The following is a 19,318-nucleotide window of genomic DNA, read 5'->3' as shown; positions in this document are numbered from 1 at the left end:
TGTGTTGGAGATGAAACTATGAGTTTATTTGAATATTTGAGTTATGCATGTGATGAAATTTGTATTATATTGAAAATGATTATTAGTTTTATGAGTTTTGTTTGAAAATTTTGATGATTTTTTTGAATTTTTGTAAAAAAAAATGATAACATTGTTGACATTTTAAAACATAAAAGATCAAATTTTTCACTTAAAATTAAAATAAAGGACCAAATCGGGGAGAAAAAAAAGATAAATGACTAAAACGTTAACTGAAATTAAGTTAAGGGACCGCATATGCTATTTAGCCTATATAAAAGTTAGAGTAAAAACCTATTTTAGTTCTTGAGAATTTTTGAAGACCCAATTTAATCATTGAAAAAAAAAATAAAAACACTTTTTAGTCATTAGAAAAATGAATCGAGTCAAATTAATCATTGAGTGAATCATAGTTAGAAATTGAGGTTTTTTTGCTGACCTGTCTGATGATTCATCAATTTTATTATTCCACATGTAATTTATATAAAAAATGACAATTCAATAATTGACAATAATTAAAATAGACAATTAAGTATCCGACATATATTAAATGAATAAACTTAGCGTATTTGTTAGGAACATAATTAACTATTTTTAGTTATTGTTAAGTTGTCATTTTTTTATATAAATTACATATAAGATAATCAAGTTGATGAATCATCCAAAAAATCATAAGAAAAAATTTTTGATTTTTTTAAATGTGATTCCCATAAAGATTAATTTAATTAAATTTATTTTATTTAGAAAAAATATACTTTTATTTTTCTTAAGTACTAAATTAAATCTTTCAAGATACTTTAATAATCAAAATGTACTTTTATTTTAAAAAATTTAAAATTTAAATTAAATTATGGGTTTAATAATAAAACACGCCAAAGTAAACATTTATCTATGGTCATTTAAATACATTATAAATTGAGTTATGAGTTAAATGATTGTGAAAGTAAATATTTAAATAAAAAATGATGAATATGTGTTTAGATTGAGCGTGCATCTAGAATAATTTATATTTATTGTTGGTGGTTGGAATGTGATGTACAGTAGAAGCAGAAAAGGTGATGGCGTTTTTGTGACGCAGAGTGAGAAAGGGAAACACGAAGCCGATTGAAAAAGCAAAATTGGGACAATTTTAATTTAACACGTATTGTACGACAGGTTGATTCTCCCATAACAATAACATAACCATTGCCGCTATTCCTATTCCAATTTTTCGCTATAAAATTTCAATTTCTCCCACCCAACCAAACCAACCATTATCAACATAAAAAATAAAAATAAAAATTATTTTATTTTTCTTTTCATTCCTTTCTCGCACGACCCTCGGAGTATAGAACCATTCCTATTTCCTACATCTCTTCCTCCAACACCAAATACTTCTTTTCCATTATTGTCCTTCCAATCCCAACAAAAAAACAATGGTTAGTTTTTTTTTCTTCTTTTTCTCACTACACTCTTTGCGCTCTTTTTCTCTCTGTTTTTGCTGTTCTTCGTAACTGAGATTCTTCACCTAACGGAAAATAAGTAACTGAATTGAAGTTCTCGACTAAAACCGATGAGTGATGCTTATACGCAGTTTTAATCTAAAAACCTTGAAATTTGAGGGCAATATTTGTTCGTCGCGTTTTTTTTATTTTTGAAACGTTTTCGGAAGTTACTGATTGTGGTTTTGTTGAGTTTGATTTGGTTTTTTGGTTGATCTGATCATCAACACTGAACATGATATATATAATAGAATAGAAGGATTATTCATCAGTTTTTGTGATTTATTAACTTGCTTATTTGATTGTTTTTTACTGATAGATCTGATTTTGGTATTGATTTGAGTGTTTAATCTGTTATTGCATGATTGTGTAGCGATTCGTTTCATTGGATTGTTTTGTTTGGTTGTTTAGGAGTTCCATGGATCCTTCACTGTGTTTGAACTAATGTTTTAAAAATCGGCATTCAACTGGCCGGGAATGTTTTAAATTGCAATTGCAGTCACGGTTACGGTGCAAACCGTTATATTGCAGGAAACTACTGCCTAAATTTCGGTGGTGATACCATTTCGGCGAGTTCAAAATCCGCAATATTGCGGCCACGGACTGCAATTTAAAACCATGGCTGGGACATTAATGTCATGACTCAATTGCTTTGAATCGCTTGAACTGAGTCAAACTGCGATCAACCACTCAAATAATCCAACTGCGGACAGTGGTCGTTCACGGTTCAAATTTGGTTTGGTTTTTCAAACATTGTTTCAAACCACCCGATTGTAATAGCAAATGGTTTGCTTGAATTTTGAAAGAAATGGATTCTCGCTAGTTAGCTGCCACTGCAGTTTACTATCTCGGACGCTGATGAAAATCTGATGGTTAAGTTTGATTTGTCAAACTTACAATGCAAATTGTTGAATTTCATGCAATGGTTTGAATCAGTTGACTGCTGTGACTATTGGGCTGTCTTATTGCAGATAATCTGGTAATAGTTCATGATGGAACACTAATAGTCAATTGCATCTGTTGATTAGTGTAGTTGGCCTCATCTATTGAAATAAGACGGGGTTTTATTGTTGATTGTTAGTGCTATATAATTTAACAGAGTTGCTGGTCTGCTTTTTTGTGGCTTTGCAAGTGTGTAGGGAGAAAGTTCCTTATGTTAATTTAATTACCAACTACTTGTTGATGTATATGAAATTTTACAGGCGAACGCAGCATCAGGAATGGCCGTGAATGATGAGTGCAAGTTAAAGTTTTTGGAGCTCAAGGCGAAGAGGACCTATCGGTATATCATCTATAAGATTGAGGAGAAGCAGAAGCAAGTTGTTGTGGATAAGCTTGGTGAGCCTGCTAATGGTTATGATGATTTCACTGCCAATCTTCCTGCCGACGAGTGTCGATATGCTGTTTATGATTTTGATTTTGTCACCGAGGAGAACTGCCAGAAAAGCAGAATTTTCTTCATAGCATGGTAATGTAAACTTTTTGAATCTTGAAGCAAAAGTTAACTTTTAGGTTGGTATAGTATACTCCATTTTTTATGATTGGTTTTAATCTATATATCATTTTGTTGCTTTTGTTTGAAGGTGCCCTGATACTTCTAGAGTAAGGAGCAAGATGATTTATGCCAGCTCCAAAGATAGGTTCAAGAGGGAACTTGATGGAATTCAAGTTGAATTGCAAGCAACTGATCCTACTGAGATGGGTCTCGATGTATTCAAAAGCCGTGTCAATTAAACTTTAGTGATTGAATAGGAGTTCTGATTGGGAGCCCCATTTATGTGGAAATGTCTATAGTTTGTTGAATGGTCAACTTGGCTAATTACATTATTGATTTTCCAAGTTTTGACATGAAGTCTATTGCATCTTAAGCTTCTCTTGTGGGGCATGTTATGGTTTGTGACATATACAATCTATGTTTCTGTCATTTTAATTTCTAGTCCTGTGCTTACAAATGAATTAATTAATTAATTTTGTAATTGTTCCTTTGTGTGATTGAACAAAAATATGGAACAAGCTATTGTCCGAAATAGTTTGTTGAAGGATGATATGTTTTCTTTATAAGACAAATAATGTATATTAATTAAAGCACCTGAAGTGCTTGAAAAGAGTACATTTTTGTAGTGCAGTACACCAATAACAAAACAGAGGAGAAATACATATGGATGAACATCAGGGTCTCCAATATTAGACAAAACATATGCTAGGAGAGAGCAAGAAAAATATGATAGCAACACACAAAATTGGATGTTCAAATTCTGAAAAAACCACGGCTCCAATTAGTGACCCTAATTTGGGGCACACCATATTCCACATGAGACCATCAATTGAAACATCTTACTCCCATTATTTCATTTTTTAAATGTTTTATTTGTCATGTTTTTTTCCTTAAGTTATTCGTTATTTTACAATATTAATTATTTTTTCTCACTAATATATTTTATTTATTTATTATAATTCATCAAATTTATTCATTAATTGTAATTAATAAGATTATTTGAGTAAATAAAATTTGTTTTATCATCGAAAAATTGACATAGTTAATCATTTTTCTTTAAGAATTATGCACAAATTAAATTAAACATTTAAAATAAGACGGTGAGAGTATAAATTAAGTTAGTCATAATAATGTAAACTAATTTTCTACATTAATTATGATATTTGGACACTCATGATTTTCATATGCTCATTCAATATCTTATTTTCTCTCTATTTCTCTATCTATCACCTCTAATATCTTATATTTCACGTTTTCTATTTCTTTGTATTTCAAAGATCTCCTAAAGGTGCATGATATCACCAATAATTTTTCTTCCTACATACACCCATGATTGCAATGCCACTTTATTATACATTAAAAAAAATACTTTTAACATATTTTACTCTGTCTTGTGTTGGAGAAAAATTAGTAGGAGTATTAAACAAATACCTTAACATGTTTATTGAAATTAAGCTTTACAAAATTTAATTATGCTTGTATTAGATGATTATTCCTCAGTCTCATCGTAATAAGTGTCTAGTTGAAGTTGTGTACAATTTAAAAAAAAATGATTAATTTTGTTATTTTAATAATAAAATGAATTTCGTTTACGTAAAATACATATTTTAATTGTAGTTGATGTAGTTAAATGAATTGAGATACAATAAATAAGAGTATATTAATAAAAAAATATAATTAATACTCAATTGATAATATTAAGAGAGATGTAATTTGAGATAAATAAATATAGTGAATAAAACAATTAATACGAGACAAAGGGGTAAAAGATTGCCTTTTTTTGCTCCCCATCATCATAGTGTTACAAATTACAATATTGAAAAGTTGAAGACTCGTCTCATATTATTAAAAATAAGTCTGAGAGTTTGATATAAAAAGAAAATTTCATTAGAATAATTTATATTGATGATTAAAATTTTCGATGAATCCTCGTGACTTAAACACAATTAGCATCCCAAAATCTCTGGTGTAGTTCTTCATTCCTTCATTACTATTTTTTTTATCTTAAAATAATTGAGTCATTTGAATATTTTATACATATTAAGAAAAATACAAAAATGAAAGAAAAATAATACTACTTTTACTTAATTATTCTTGTCATGTATTGATTCATTATCAATGTTATAAATGAATAATAAAAGATATTGAATTGTAAAAATTAAAAAAAATACATTGAAAATTAAAAGAGTCAATTATTTTGAGACAATTTTTTTTTATTGTAAATGAATCAATTATTTTAAAATGGAGGAAGTAATAAATAATAAAAAATAAAGTCACCTTCAAAAAACCATCTCTAAATAATAAAATGGTGTGCAATCTTCACTGGCTTAATTGCCTGGCTTTGATAGAAGGATAAACCTTAGGTACACAGTACACAAAATCATATAGTTGTGAATGTTTTTTTTTTTCTTTCTTTTCTATATGTAAATGTTTCTAGGTAGTTACGTTAGCATTTTACACCTAAACCAGAGTTTAAACTTTTATATTTTTAACTCTTTCACTTCTTCTTCAACCCTTAGTTCAAACTAGTTCAACTATTCAACTATTCAACGCACCATAAGCTCTATAAAAACAATTTAATAAATTTAGAATTTAATTTATATACACCGTCAATATAAATAGATTTTACACTATCAATCAATCAAATCATTAAATTATTAGTAATGTTTGACTTTTGTTATATCTATATATATAAAATTATTCACATGATTAGTCATAATTTATTTATTGTGTAAAACTTTTTACCCCAAATAAAAATTAAACTAATAAATGAATATTATGATTTAGCCATTGTGTAAAACTTTTTATAGCAAATGAAAATTAAAATGATAAGTTTAATCAGTGGATATTTTAAGTAGAAAACGAAGGTTGTATATAACCCATAACTCATTGGCATAAGAACAAGTTAAAATTGGGAAGTGAATGAACTTTTTTCTTATATTTCAAATCATCTATTAAGGAAAACGTTCATATGAATGCCACCTACAACTACAAGTTACATGTTCATATTTTAAATCAACTACATGTTACAACAAAGTTGTCACCACTCAATCAATATCTTCTGGGCTTATTATGCCTATCCAAGATACCACCAAGATTGGCCAAAGCATCGCCAAATTTACGGATCTTAAGGAAGCCTCTGATCATGGATGTTTCCCTGTCCGACATTTTCGCTTTCTCCATCACCATATTGATGAGTTCAATGAGAGTATCCTCCATTGATAAAGAAGAAAGCCCTTCCGCCAAGAAACCAAATGACGGAAACTCGGGCAATATTCCTTTCTCCAACATCTCAACTGTAAAATCAACAGCCTCTTGTATCGGTCCTCCACCGTTACACAATCCGCGGAAAACAATCTTGTATGTTACCGCATCTGGTGGATCACCCTTTTCCACCATTTCTCTGAAAAGCCTCATTCCTTCTTTTGTTCTCTTCCTTCTGAACAATGCTTGAATTACAGGGTTATAAGCATGTGGAGTCAAGACTATATCTTTCATCTGAACAGATCTAAGAAGCTTACTTGCAACCTCTACTCTACCAGCTTTACATAGTCCCCCAATAAGTGTACCATAGGTAACGATATCGGGTTCACATCCGTTTGAAGTCATCGTTTGCACGACGTCCGCTGCTTTCTCTATATCTCCAACTCTGCAGAAGTATATAAGCAATGAATTATACGTGAATTTGTCCGGCTTCAATCCTTCCATTATCATCTGATTCATAAGTTGAGAAGCTTCGTCGACTCTCTTGCTTTTACAAAGACCATCAATAAGTGTATTATACGTTACAGAACTTCTCGACACCCCGAGAAGTTCCATCTGATCAAATATCTCTTCTGCATCTTCAACCCTTCTGCTTTTACACAAACCATCAATCAAAGTGTTGTACACCACCACATTCCTAGCACAACCACTCAACTCCATTTCTTTCAACAGCATCAATGCTTCTTTAAGTCTCCTTTCAGAACATAAATTATCAATCAATATACTATAAGTAAACTCGTCGGGTCGACACCCTTTAATCTTCATTTCCTCGAACAACTCCATCGCAATCTCTCGATTCTTAGTCAAGCAGAGACCCTGTATCAAAGTATTAAACGTACAAACATCCGGCAACATCCCCTTGCTGGTAAGAATCTGAGCAAGTTCGGTTGCAGCTTCAATTTCATTCTCCTTACACAATGTACTAATAAGTGTGTTGTAAGTTACCATATTCGGAGAACAGTCTCTCAAAATCATGAGTTGCAAAATTTCAATAGCCTTGTCAACTTCACCATTTTTACACATTCCAGATATCAATGAATTATAAGTATAAACATCAGGATCAAACCCTTTCTCAATCATAAAATCAACAATTTCGAAAGCATGTGTAATATATCCAATTCTACAAAAGCCATTGACCAAAGAGTTAAAAGTAACCTTATCAGGACAAAAGCCGTCCTCGGAAACCTCACGAACGAATCTAAGCGCTTCCTCAACACGACCGTCTTTGCAAAAACCATTCACCAAAACATTGACAGAAACAATTGTCAAAAAACAACCAAAGTCAACCATTTGTTTTCTCACCCTCAAAGCACCATCGAAATCACCCTCTTCAATAAAACCCTGCATCAACGTTGTGAACGTTTTCTCATCAGGTTTCAACCCATGATGATTGACCATATCCTCAAGCATCAAAATAGCATGCCTTAATTGATGCGCTTTACACAAAGCCTTAATCAAAACATTGAAAGTTGAAACATCAAGAGGAACACCATCAGAAACCATCTTGGAATGAAGCAATTCAACAAATTTAAGCTTATTATCGTCAACAAGAGCATTCAAAGCGAGATTGTAAAATTTAGTATCAGGTTTATTAAACCCTAATTCATCATTATCCATGAAATGAATAACGTGCTCAATATTATGAAAATCGGTAAAGGTTTTGATGAGAGTAACGAAGGTGTTGGCGGTAGGGGTGGAACCTGAAGATTTGATTTGTTTGAGAAGGGTTTTGATGGAATCGAAGGAAGAGGTTTGAGTGGGAGGGAGGGGGTGGTGTGTAGTGGAGGAAGGGGTGGTGCAAAGAGTAGGAAATTTGAAGTTGGAAAAGGAAGAGAAAGAGAGGGGGGGTGTTGGTGTAGAAAGGGGGTGTAGGGTTAGGGTGCGAGGGAAAGGGTGAGGGTGAGGGTGACAGTGAAGTGGAGAAAGTGCCATTGAGAGGGTTAGACAAACATGCGTTGGGAGAAATGTTACAGAGAGTGGAAGGGTATGGTAGTTTGGCGGTGAAGGTGAAATCGGAACGGGGAGAGTGAGTGTGGTAGTGCTACAGTTTCAGGATGAGGATTAAAGAACCTCGGCGAAAAATAAACTGTTTTCATTGGCTGCTAAAAATACTAAATTAAAGAGACAAATAACGGACTATTTTTTTCAATAAGTAGTATTTTCCTACTGGGATTCTATATGTGTTGTAACAAACTCAAATATTAAATTTTCTTCACAATAAATAACCAGAGATACTTTTGATAAAACAATGTTCAATAGTACTTTAAAATTTGAAAATAGCAAATAAAAAGAAATAAATATTTTCTAAACAAATGCTACTTAAATTAAAGTGAGAAATAGTTTAAATAGAATGGGGATACAGAGGTATAAATGTCCAATATGAAAAGCCCAATTCATTTTGAACTTTGTTTATATAATGATATAAAAATATATTTTTAATTAAAAATAATTTTTATCAATTAATATTTAAAATATTTTAAAATTTATTTTTTCTTAATTCAAAAATTATCAATTTGATAAATTAGAAACTTAAAATGACTGTTAACATACAGAACTTAAAATGTATATTTATAAGCTTATAAATTATAAACTTGTTTTTGTGTGTTACTTTGAAAGTAGTCCATTGCAACCGGTCCTTACTGGCTACTAAATCCATAAGACCTTCCTATAATTCTACGTTAATTTTAAAGATATATTTGAATTGAAGATATATTTGTCATGATCGTGAAGTGATAATGTGATTTTAATAAAAACTACGTTAATTTTAAATCACTTTTGAACAATATCCTAAGTTTGATTTCTCTTTCAGGTATAGCTGAAAAACATGATTATGGATAAAACTAATTAATTAAGTATACATCCACAATTTCATTTAGCTTTCAGAATTTATTTAACAAATTAAACTTCGAGCAATCAGCCACATTAATTATTTTAGCACTGCTATATATATCACGAGAGCTAGTGTCGTGAAATTGTCAAGATTTGAGTTGGCCAATCAAAATCCTCCATAACCCTACACAGTAGGTAAAAGTCAAAAACAAAAGTGTTATCCCCTCAAAAAAAATAATACAAAAGTTTTCAAATTAAACCAATTGTTTCGTGGATTCACTGAATTTTGGTGATGTTTAGCAATTTCTTAATTGCTATTATTTTCCCAATATATCACTTTTGATCAAATCATGGTAATTAAAAAAATTAGTAATGTATAAAATTTGTTAATAATTGTTATTATTTTTACATATGTCTATTCTTCAAAAAAAATTAGTGAACACTTTCATTATTAATATTTATTATTGATTGTAGAAAAAAATATAAATTAATTAGAGATATGTTAATAAAAAATGTAATTAATATAGTTGAAAATTCAAAAAAAGGTCTTATAAAATAAAACAAATGTAATTTTCAAGAGGATGTTATATATAGGAACAAAGAAAGTAATATTGTTAAATCATGAAATAAATAAAATGTCTCATCATACATAAAAAAAAGTTTCTAATTTTGTGCACAAAATACAATTAAGTCATGAATTTGAATCATCTCAATCCTAAGCTCACTCAATCCTCTTTTATTTCTTTTATTTTACATTCTTTTTAAATTCTTTCTAGATTGAAAGTTTATATATATATATAGAACAATTGATCCAAATGCAAAAGAATTAAAATAAATAGAGAAGGAAGATTGAGACAGAGAGAATCCAAATTATACGAGTCAATGTAAAAGAATTAAAAAAAAATAGAGAAGATCTAGATAAATTAAAGAAGATTAAGACAGAGAGAATCCAAATTATACGAGTCATAGAAAACTATGAATCAGAGCTTGGGGGTATAAATTTTTAATAGAATTTTATTTTTTGAAGGATTTTTGTTTTTTAAGAATAGCAGGTTTTATTTGATACACTGGTGGGATGAATGATGACAAAGACGAAGACTCTGTCTCTATAGGGACAACAATCAAGGTTTTGAAAGTGAATTGATCAACTTGTTGCTAAAATCCCAAAGTTTTCTTCCTAAGAGTTCCTTTGACGCAAAAGCACTTGGTTGAAACTCATTACAATCCAAAAAGTACTTCCCAGTTACTCCTTTTAAGCTTGGGTGCAGAGCAACATAGCATGTTGTTGCAGCTCCCTGCAATTTCAAATTAATTAATAATTAGTACTCTATATTTTGACCACTCTCAATTGTGTAACATTTTTATTTTTATGGACAGTATTAGAATCAAGTTTTTTTTAGCACACAATCAATATTTTATTTTTATGGATCATTATTTAAAATCATGATTTGAATAAATACCTGTGGAACATTCTTCCATATTAAAAACGTGAATATCTTCAAAAAGTCTGCTTGAAATTGCAATGTTAGTTAGTGTGTTAGACAAATAAATAACGAAAATAACATCTAACTGTCTTTTGTTTTACACTTGTTATTAATAATTTGTATGAGTTTTAGATTAATTGACTTACTCATAAGTAAAGAAGAATGTCTCATAAGAGGAGTCATTATTATTCCTGGATGTACTGAGTTGGCTGTGACGTTGACACCTTCTTCCTGTATATCAAATGTACTGTACGTTTTTAATTAATGCATATAATTCATAATTGCTACCAAAAATCAAAGTCTCTTATAGTTTTATTAATTAAAGAAGTTAATTGAACTTTACAGTCACATGCAACTGTCAAAACAGAATCTAAAATGAATCTAAAGAGAAGATATTGTCTCTAAATAAATTATATTCTCCCTTTATAACCAGCTTTCATACTTTCTTTTTGCACTATAAGTAACTTAACTAAGCTTGTTTAGTACTTTCTTTCATGAAAAAGATTAATAGAAGCAGTTGAATAAGTTGACCTTCAAGCGACGAGAAAGCTCATTTGCATGTAAAATGTTGGCTAACTTGGACTGTCCATAAGCCTTCTTGTCAGAGTAACTGAAAAGTTATTGCAACATTGATAGAGAGAGAGATTGAGAAAAAAAATATAGCAATTAATGTGTGACACATAACCATGAAGTTAAAGTATACTAAAAATTGAACATGCATACCCAATTTTATCATTGATGTTATCCAATCGAATGCCTTCTTCATAAGTGTAGGTGTGAGCAATTGATGAGAGATTTATTATTCTACCTTCAATTCCACTGGATTTTGCTGTTTGTTTCATTTTGTCGAGTAAAAGATTTGTCAACAGGAAATGACCTAACAAAATACAACCAATTAGACTCTACACAACATACAATCATATGTAGAATGTCTTATCAAAATTGAAAATTCAAAGTTTTAATCAAATAGCATGATTATACACATTATTGTTGAGATTAACTACCAAGATGATTTGTTGCAAACTGCATCTCGATTCCATCATATGATAGTTGGAAGGGGCAGAACATGACTCCAGCATTGTTTCTGAAACCAAAAGCCAATAATGTTATTAGATCCCTATTTGAAATACACAAGCAAACTTTACTTCTCCATTTTATTTATTTACTTAATTAATAAATTAGAGTTAAACTATTCAAATTGTACTACACGTTAACTTCTCCTTCTGCCATGGGTCAGTATCAATTTTACATAAATGTTTTTGTTATATATATAGAGTGAATGCATATTCTCATAACTAGTCTTAGTTATTAGCATACAATCAGATGTTTGAATAAGATCGAATGATTTATATTTCAAATTCATGTAGATTTATTAAATCAACTAACTGCAGAATTGCATATAGTTTTAATCTGTTATTCGTGAATCTCATCTTTAATCCATTTAATCTTGATCCAACGATTGAAAATCAATTTAGTAAAGAAGGTGAAATTGAAAAAGAAACACACATTAAGATGTTGAGAGGAAGATGAAGAGCGAGGAAGTTTCGGACAAAAGATGTAACAGAGTTGAATGAGGAAAGATCAAGCTTCATTATATCAACTCGAGCAGATTCATTGTCCATAAGTATAACTCGTTTAGCTTCCTTTGCAGATTCCATGTTTCTTGCAGCAATGATAACGTGCGCCTTTCTAAGTGCCAACACTCGCGCTGTCTCCAACCCTATACCACTTGCTCCTCCTGCACCATGTGAGAAGTTGTCACAACAACAATATGTATTCATATATAAACATAAAACTATTAAAATCAATAAAATTCAAATACCATATTCGTGTCAGAAACATATCACATCATTTATAAGGCTAAATACGAAGAACATGATAAAATGAACAAATATTCTCATGAGAAAACCTGTGATAATTGCAGTAATATTGGTGGCATCAATTCCTTGAGTAACATCCTCTGCAGTTGTGGATGATCCAAATCCACTAGCTCCCTTCATTCCAGTCACCAACGAGAAAATATCCATTATTCTATTTCTGAATGTATCAATTACAAAATAACCAAATTACTAATTCGTATTTAAATTAGAGACTTTTATTAACCCAAATTGCTTCCTTTCTAAGAGCTTAAATGAAAGTAGCTGTCTAATTAGATGGTATAAAATCTAATGTTTGGAAAATAAAGTCATATAAAGAATTAAGAATGAAGATAACATGTGGGAAGAGGGAATTAATTAGAAGAAAGAATGTATAGTATGGGGACAATTAAAAATGTAGTGAGTAAAGAAAGCATGAATAGGTTGGAGTGTAGGTAGCAACTATATAGGTTGTCAATTTTTTTCTTTATTTGGATGTATAAGGTTGCGTGTATTAAATTCTCACCGGTAAAGTGCTGTTAATAACCTCAACGACCAATCTACTCAACTATTATTATTGTTATTTTCTAATATACTATGAATCTTGCAAGTGGAATGAAATGGAAGGGAATGGACACCACGTGAATTAAGTAATTAACCTAATCTTCATATATATTTTTTAAATCCCGATGCACTGTAACCATGTACAGTGTTGGAAATGATAGCACCACAGTTTTTAATTTTACTCTTTTTAAATAGTGAATCCAATGTACCTACTTGTGCATCTATATTTTGTTTTTTTTTTTTTTTTCTTATGTACTTTAATTTATTTAAGAGGGGATGACTTTTATAATATAGTCTTTATACACACAAATCTAATGATCAAATAACTTCCATCCACCATCATATTTTTTTATTTTAATAAGCGATTCACCATTCTTGTCATCTAACAATTGAGTTAACTATATAAATTCGAAAATCAGATTCTTTGTAGTTATAACGGTTAACTTTATATCGATAATTAAATGGTTTTTACACAGTTAAATTAATTGTGTAATTTTAATTCTTCAATCTAAAATTAATGGTTGAAATTAATTACGCCATGCAATTACATTTATTGTTAATACAAAAAAGCAATATTTGTTTATTCAAGTGTATTAACTTTTTTTAAATGATTAACAGCAAAATTAACATAAACAAGATATAGAAAAATGTTGTATTATGGTTTCATAATTGTCTCTCAACCAAAAACGGATTCATGAGATGGGAAAGGATTTTCCTCCACCCCAATTCTAATATATACTAATACACATATAAATACCAAACTTAGTAGAAAAAGGTATATTAAAATGTCTTTCATATATAAAATGTCTTATATCACATATGAAATGGTATATTAAAATGTCTTTCACATATAAAATATTTTATATCACTACAAGAATAACATTACTTTATGATCAAATTAAAAAAAATTATAATAAAAAAAATTCTTACAAATCACTGATAAAAAAACTTCACAAATATTAAAATTTAAATTAATATTTATTTGTGGTCGAAAAAAATTTAATAAATAATTCTTTTTTAGTGAAGCCTCAATTTCTGATTTATGAACTATTTCAAATAAAAAGCTCTCACAAATTTTTAGGGGAAAAGTATGAAGGGCTTATGAACTAACTTTTTTTTACTGGAGTATTTACCTCAATTTCTGATTTATTGCTTTTGTTATTGTTGTTGTGCAAAAACTCTTAGATGGATTGAGTAGTAGTGTTTTGACTTCTTATGTATATAATGCATTAGGGATAGTTTTTTTTTTTTTAAATTATCTTTTGGTAATTTTTAATGTTCGATTGTATTTCATTTTTTTATTTTAGTTGTTTTGTTCTGTATTGGTGTTTAGAATTCTCTAACTTTATATTTATAACTTTAGGTTGTAAGATAGATGTCTAGACGAAAAATTATTCAGGTAAGTACTTTAATTTATTGACATTTAATAGTATTAGATAGTATGTATCGAGTATATGCAATAACTTAATGATTGATACATTGCTTAGGTGTGATATAATTTATAACTTTTATCTCATTATGTTTTTAACAAAACTCATGAACTTTTTTGTTTTATTATATTATATTGTTAATTTACTTATATAGTAGAATTTGTAGACATTCAGTAATTCATCGCCTCTTGCAAAAAGATGTAATATGATAAAACCAATACGAATAAGAAATGCTTATTTTTTTTTACCTTATTATAGTTATACAAGATGCATTTTGTTGTTTAGTATGTGTAGTACATTTTGTTATATTAAACCAAACAAGAAGTGCATGTTTGATGAAACTCACACCATGTAAATGTAAAAACTCACATAAAATAGTTCTTATTTTGTTATATAGACACATTAGTTAATAGTCCTTTCTTCACACATTAACAAACAACACAATGGCTTCTTTTACACATTCCAATTCAATTCCTCTTTTTTGTCATATCATTCTCTTCTTAATTATTTCCTATCCATCCAATACACTTTCACAAGAACCAACCTCCTCAAGTCCAACCATAGCTCCATGTACATCAACCCTCTTTCCTTTCATTCCTTGTACGCCGTCCAAGGCGCGGTAGCAACTCCAGGATCGCATCTTGGACGAATGGCGTGCAAGGAATGAGAGGAAAGAGGGTTGATGTACATGGAGCTATGGTTGGACTTGAAGAGGTTAGATCTTGTGAAAGTGTATTGGATGGATAGGAAATAATTAAGAAGAGAATGATACGACAAAAAAGAGGAATTGAATTGCAATGTGTAAAAGAAGCCATTGTGTTGTTTGTTAATGTGTGAAGAAAGGACTATTAACTAATGTGTCTACATAACAAAATAAGAACTATTTTGTGTGAGTTTTTACATTTACATGGTGTGAGTTTCATCAAACATGCACTTCTTGTTTGGTTTTGTAATTCATGATATCTTAAAAAAGTTGAAGGTTAAGATATATAAATAATTGTATTTGTAGTAATTTATTTATTTAAAAAAAATTTAACTTCTTTGGTATAGCGGGTGTTTTTCGATTAACATTATAATTTTTCTTATCTTATTTTTATATATATCATAAAAGTTGAATTGTAATTTTAATAATGAAGATTATCTAAAAAACAAATATGATATTTTTTTTATCCTTTGCTTATTTTAAAATAAAATAAGTGTTTATGGTACATAATTTTTTTGTGATACATAATTTAGGCGTTTGTGTATTTATATAAAAGTAGATGAATCATGAAATACATAAATATATAAAAGTATATATACATAAATACATAAATTATTTATCATCTTAATATATTTATTTCGCTTAACAACAAATAGTTAAGAATAGTTTTGATAAAATAATAGATAATATTATTGTTTACGTCTAAAAGCATTTTGTGAATTGATAATTTGACTCGATAGTAACCCAAGTTCCTTTTGATGGGAATTTTATTACTTTTCATTTAAAATTAAATTGACCAACGTTTAAGACTTTTAACCACCAATTTATACATTTACTTCTATTTTTAATTTTAGAGTAAAACCTGATTACAGTACCATAGTCCATAATAGTTGCAGTCTTTTTAATTGTAGTCCTTTTTTGGAGCTAAATATTTATTTCTATTTCTTGGTTTGTTTTTTTATTTTTTGGGCTTAGCCCGTTTCCTTCATAAAGTATTAAAGCAAAGAAGTTTATCTTTTTCCAATTCTTGAGTAAAAAGAATCTTTTTCCAATTATTTTCTTTTGTTGACAGCTAAGTTCTTTTAGTTTCAGCTCTCTCCATATATATACTTCTTCCTAAAATAATTAGACTTGCACAATTAATTGAATTTAATTGATTAGTTAAAGATGAATGTCGACAAAAATCTGATATAAATTTACTTAAAATAATTAAATTTTATTTATTTTTCATCTGAATTAAACATAATTAGAATATTTTTTTCTTCTAAAATTTGGAAGGTTAGGTAAAAAAAGAAAGTGTACGCGCACAATTTATTTTAGGTAAAAATGACGACCTGACATGTTATATGATGATGGAGTACGTGAAAATAGAATTTTGATTTAATTGCAGAGCATTTATGACATCTATTTATCTATTTATGTAAAAATTTGATATATTAAGTTGACATATAACACCGACTTTAAAAATCAGTGTTATAAATCTTACTTATATTTTTTATTGTTGTTATATAGCTTTTTTTTTTTTTTAATTCAACAACTGGATGTAAAAATTAAAAAAATCAATGTAAAATGTGTTTTATGCACTAATAAGATTAGGGTCTCATGGAATTATTTTGATACCTAATTATATTGTTTAAGATATTAATATATATTATTACTAAAAAATATATACTTATTAACTTTTAATACCATTGTTAGTATAGAACAAGCTCCAAACATCTATTGTCGAAATGAGGAAATTCACAAAAAATAATTATAAAAGTAAATAATAAAAATAAATTGATAAAAAAATAAAACAATACCCGAAAGGTGGGTAACCTGGCCTACAAAGGCCCCTCAAAAGGATATGATATGGCTTTTTTGGGTTTATTACAGACACTTAAAAAACACACAAACCAGGTAAGCACATTCCGATAAGTTAACAACATCACCCACAACTGAGGTTCGTTTCTTTGTTTTTGTTTTCCTTTCAAACTTTTTCCTTAAATAGACTACTTGTTGTACCCTCCAAATCCACCGATGATTAAAATTCAGACATGAAAAATAAAATCATATATGATTGTTACAACAATATACTAAAATTGATTTTTATTTATTTATTTATTAAAAGTTATATTATTTGTATCACAATGAATGAGATATTTACAAAAATATGTTTCCAAATGACCGTCGATTGTTATTTTTAATGTTCTTATTATAGCAAGTTGGATCATCTTGATTTAAAATATTATCATAAGAAACAATTTTTTACAAGAAAATTTATTAACATGAAGGATTTAAATAAATATAAGTAACAAAATCATTACTAACATAATATGCAGGAATATCATCCAACAATCAAGAAAAATATTTATACATAGACAAAACATATTCAATACACATATATGAAAAAGTACGACGTCTCATCTCATTACAAAATTTTTAGAGAACATGTAATATTTAAAAACATAACAAATAAAAAGTACATGTATCATTAATTGAAAAATAAAAAATACATGTATTATTAATTGAAATAATTGTGTATAAATTAAAAATGTTTAATATATATGTATCATTCCACTTTAGTAGGTAGTGGCAAATCCATGACCAATCACGTTGTGCAAATTCTTTTATGTTGTTAAATAGTCTTACATCAAAATCACATTAAATTCATAGAAAACGAGTTTTGCAAGTTGGAATATTCGCTTCAATTTATTAAATACTTCACAAAGTTTTACTATCTTAGTTCAACATACAGGATTACGGTACAAACTTTTAATTTTAATTAATAAGTATATGTATTTATATAACTAAACATGAACCGTTAATCTAAACTAGTTTTAAAGTAACGTCTAATGAGAATTTAGTATTTTCTCATACCAACTCGCTTTTATAACTATTTTTAAAGTTAGTAGAATAACATTGTAAAATAAAAAGACTTTCATTGAATGATAATATGTATGCATTTATATTTAATTAAACAAACTATAGTAAAATACATAAATTTGTATGTGTTTTATATTATTTTTTCAAATATATATGTACATTTATCACTTTAGCTGAGTGGTTGAGAATTTCAAAATTATGTCCATGACTTATGTTCTATAGCATAAAAATAAAATAAAAAACTGAGCTCTTGCATAGAAAATACCAAAAAAAACAGTCTATTTCTTTAGCTTCAGAACCAAATATATATGTGTAGAGGTGCAAAAGTGTGAGAGGCTTTGAGTTATAAGTAAAAAATTGAGGGGTGCAGCCCCTCACCTATGTGTAGGGGAACTAATAAAAGTGAACAACTATTCTCAAGACATAAACAACGAAAATAGTTATATAAAAATGCTCTCATACAAAAATTTGACATTCTTTTGTCTGTAACAAGAATTAGCTTCAAAAGAAATCTTTGCAAAACTTTAGTTACTAAATTTATAAAATATAAATTATCAATTTTTAATAAGTATCATAGATAATCGTAAATTTCTTAATTACGAAACTATCATATCTTGATATCTAATGTTGTCTATTTTTATTTATTTATTATTTATAAAAAATAAGTAGTGCGGAATTTTCATTCTTTTTAAAATAAAATAAAAATATTAAATAAAATAATAAAAAATTAATTATTAAGATTCTAATTTAATTAATCATTTCTTTAAAATTTTGCTAATAGGAAATTTCTAAGTGTAGTAAGCATTGTTTTTGTGTTGCTGTTCTTGTTTTTTTTATGCTATGTTTGTATTATATCTATTATCAATATTAACATAACATCTTTGTATATGACCGTTATGAATATATTCTTAAACTAAATGAATGCATTTCATAATCACTACTACTAGAGCTTCCGATTAATGTTGGAATTCTGATAAAAAATTTGAAATAAGAAAAAATAAAGCAAAAGAAAATAATTATTCTCTGTCCGAATTCATCCAATAGTCTTCGCATACATATTATTATTTCATCAATCTTCTATATTAATTCCATTATCAAATTAACAATATTTACCATACATCTACAATAACAATTAATCACAATAACACATTTCATAGTTGCACAACTAACATAAACACATACATAACTTGATCTAATGCAATTATCATTTAGAATGCAATGAAACATAATCAACATTATTTTGAGACATTGATCCAACTAATTCAAAATTTATAGGATAGAGATATCATCTACTACCCCACAAATAAAAGTGTGTAGTTAGAATAACAT

The 19,318-nt window shown here is 28.5% G+C and overlaps 3 protein-coding genes across 3 annotated transcripts; 1 reads left to right on the top strand and 2 right to left on the bottom strand.

Annotated features, from left to right (window-relative positions):
• The first annotated feature begins 1,248 nt into the window (after window positions 1-1,248).
• Window positions 1,249-3,435, top strand: LOC101501267 (actin-depolymerizing factor 2-like). Its single transcript, XM_004494954.4, has 3 exons — window positions 1,249-1,436; window positions 2,702-2,967; window positions 3,083-3,435. The coding sequence occupies exons 1-3, from the start codon at window positions 1,434-1,436 to the stop codon at window positions 3,231-3,233; spliced, it is 420 nt and encodes a 139-aa protein (XP_004495011.1). The 5' UTR covers window positions 1,249-1,433; the 3' UTR covers window positions 3,234-3,435.
• Window positions 3,436-5,913: 2,478 nt separating this feature from the next.
• Window positions 5,914-8,366, bottom strand: LOC101500942 (uncharacterized). Its single transcript, XM_004494953.4, has one exon. It carries the CDS (start codon window positions 8,188-8,190, stop codon window positions 6,046-6,048), a length of 2,145 nt encoding a protein of 714 aa, XP_004495010.1. The 5' UTR covers window positions 8,191-8,366; the 3' UTR covers window positions 5,914-6,045.
• Window positions 8,367-9,714: 1,348 nt separating this feature from the next.
• On the bottom strand, window positions 9,715-12,863 carry LOC101500196 (short-chain dehydrogenase TIC 32 B, chloroplastic). The gene is made up of 8 exons (XM_004494950.4): window positions 12,481-12,863; window positions 12,078-12,309; window positions 11,576-11,655; window positions 11,295-11,448; window positions 11,103-11,181; window positions 10,718-10,802; window positions 10,548-10,594; window positions 9,715-10,382 (listed from the first exon to the last, which is right to left on the bottom strand). The coding sequence occupies exons 1-8, from the start codon at window positions 12,596-12,598 to the stop codon at window positions 10,209-10,211; spliced, it is 969 nt and encodes a 322-aa protein (XP_004495007.1). The 5' UTR covers window positions 12,599-12,863; the 3' UTR covers window positions 9,715-10,208.
• Window positions 12,864-19,318: the final 6,455 nt, after the last annotated feature.

Source organism: Cicer arietinum, chromosome 4 (genome assembly GCF_000331145.2).
Source record: "Cicer arietinum cultivar CDC Frontier isolate Library 1 chromosome 4, Cicar.CDCFrontier_v2.0, whole genome shotgun sequence".
NCBI classification, from domain to species: domain Eukaryota; kingdom Viridiplantae; phylum Streptophyta; class Magnoliopsida; order Fabales; family Fabaceae; genus Cicer; species Cicer arietinum.
This window is presented reverse-complemented; position numbering and strand designations above follow the sequence as displayed.

Excerpts from the sequence above, each read along its gene's own strand:
- LOC101501267 (XM_004494954.4), top strand. Across the intron at positions 2,968-3,082 it reads AGAATTTTCTTCATAGCATG|GTGCCCTGATACTTCTAGAG; the intron begins GTAATGTAAACT and ends TTTTGTTTGAAG.
- LOC101500196 (XM_004494950.4), bottom strand. The coding sequence starts at position 12,598 with ATGGATATTTTCTCGTTGGTGACTGGAATGAAGGGAGCTAGTGGATTT. Across the intron at positions 12,310-12,480 it reads TATTACTGCAATTATCACAG|GAGGAGCAAGTGGTATAGGG; the intron begins GTTTTCTCATGA and ends CACATGGTGCAG. Across the intron at positions 11,656-12,077 it reads CTTCCTCTCAACATCTTAAT|AAACAATGCTGGAGTCATGT; the intron begins GTGTGTTTCTTT and ends TTTTGGTTTCAG.
- LOC101500942 (XM_004494953.4), bottom strand. The coding sequence starts at position 8,190 with ATGGCACTTTCTCCACTTCACTGTCACCCTCACCCTCACCCTTTCCCT.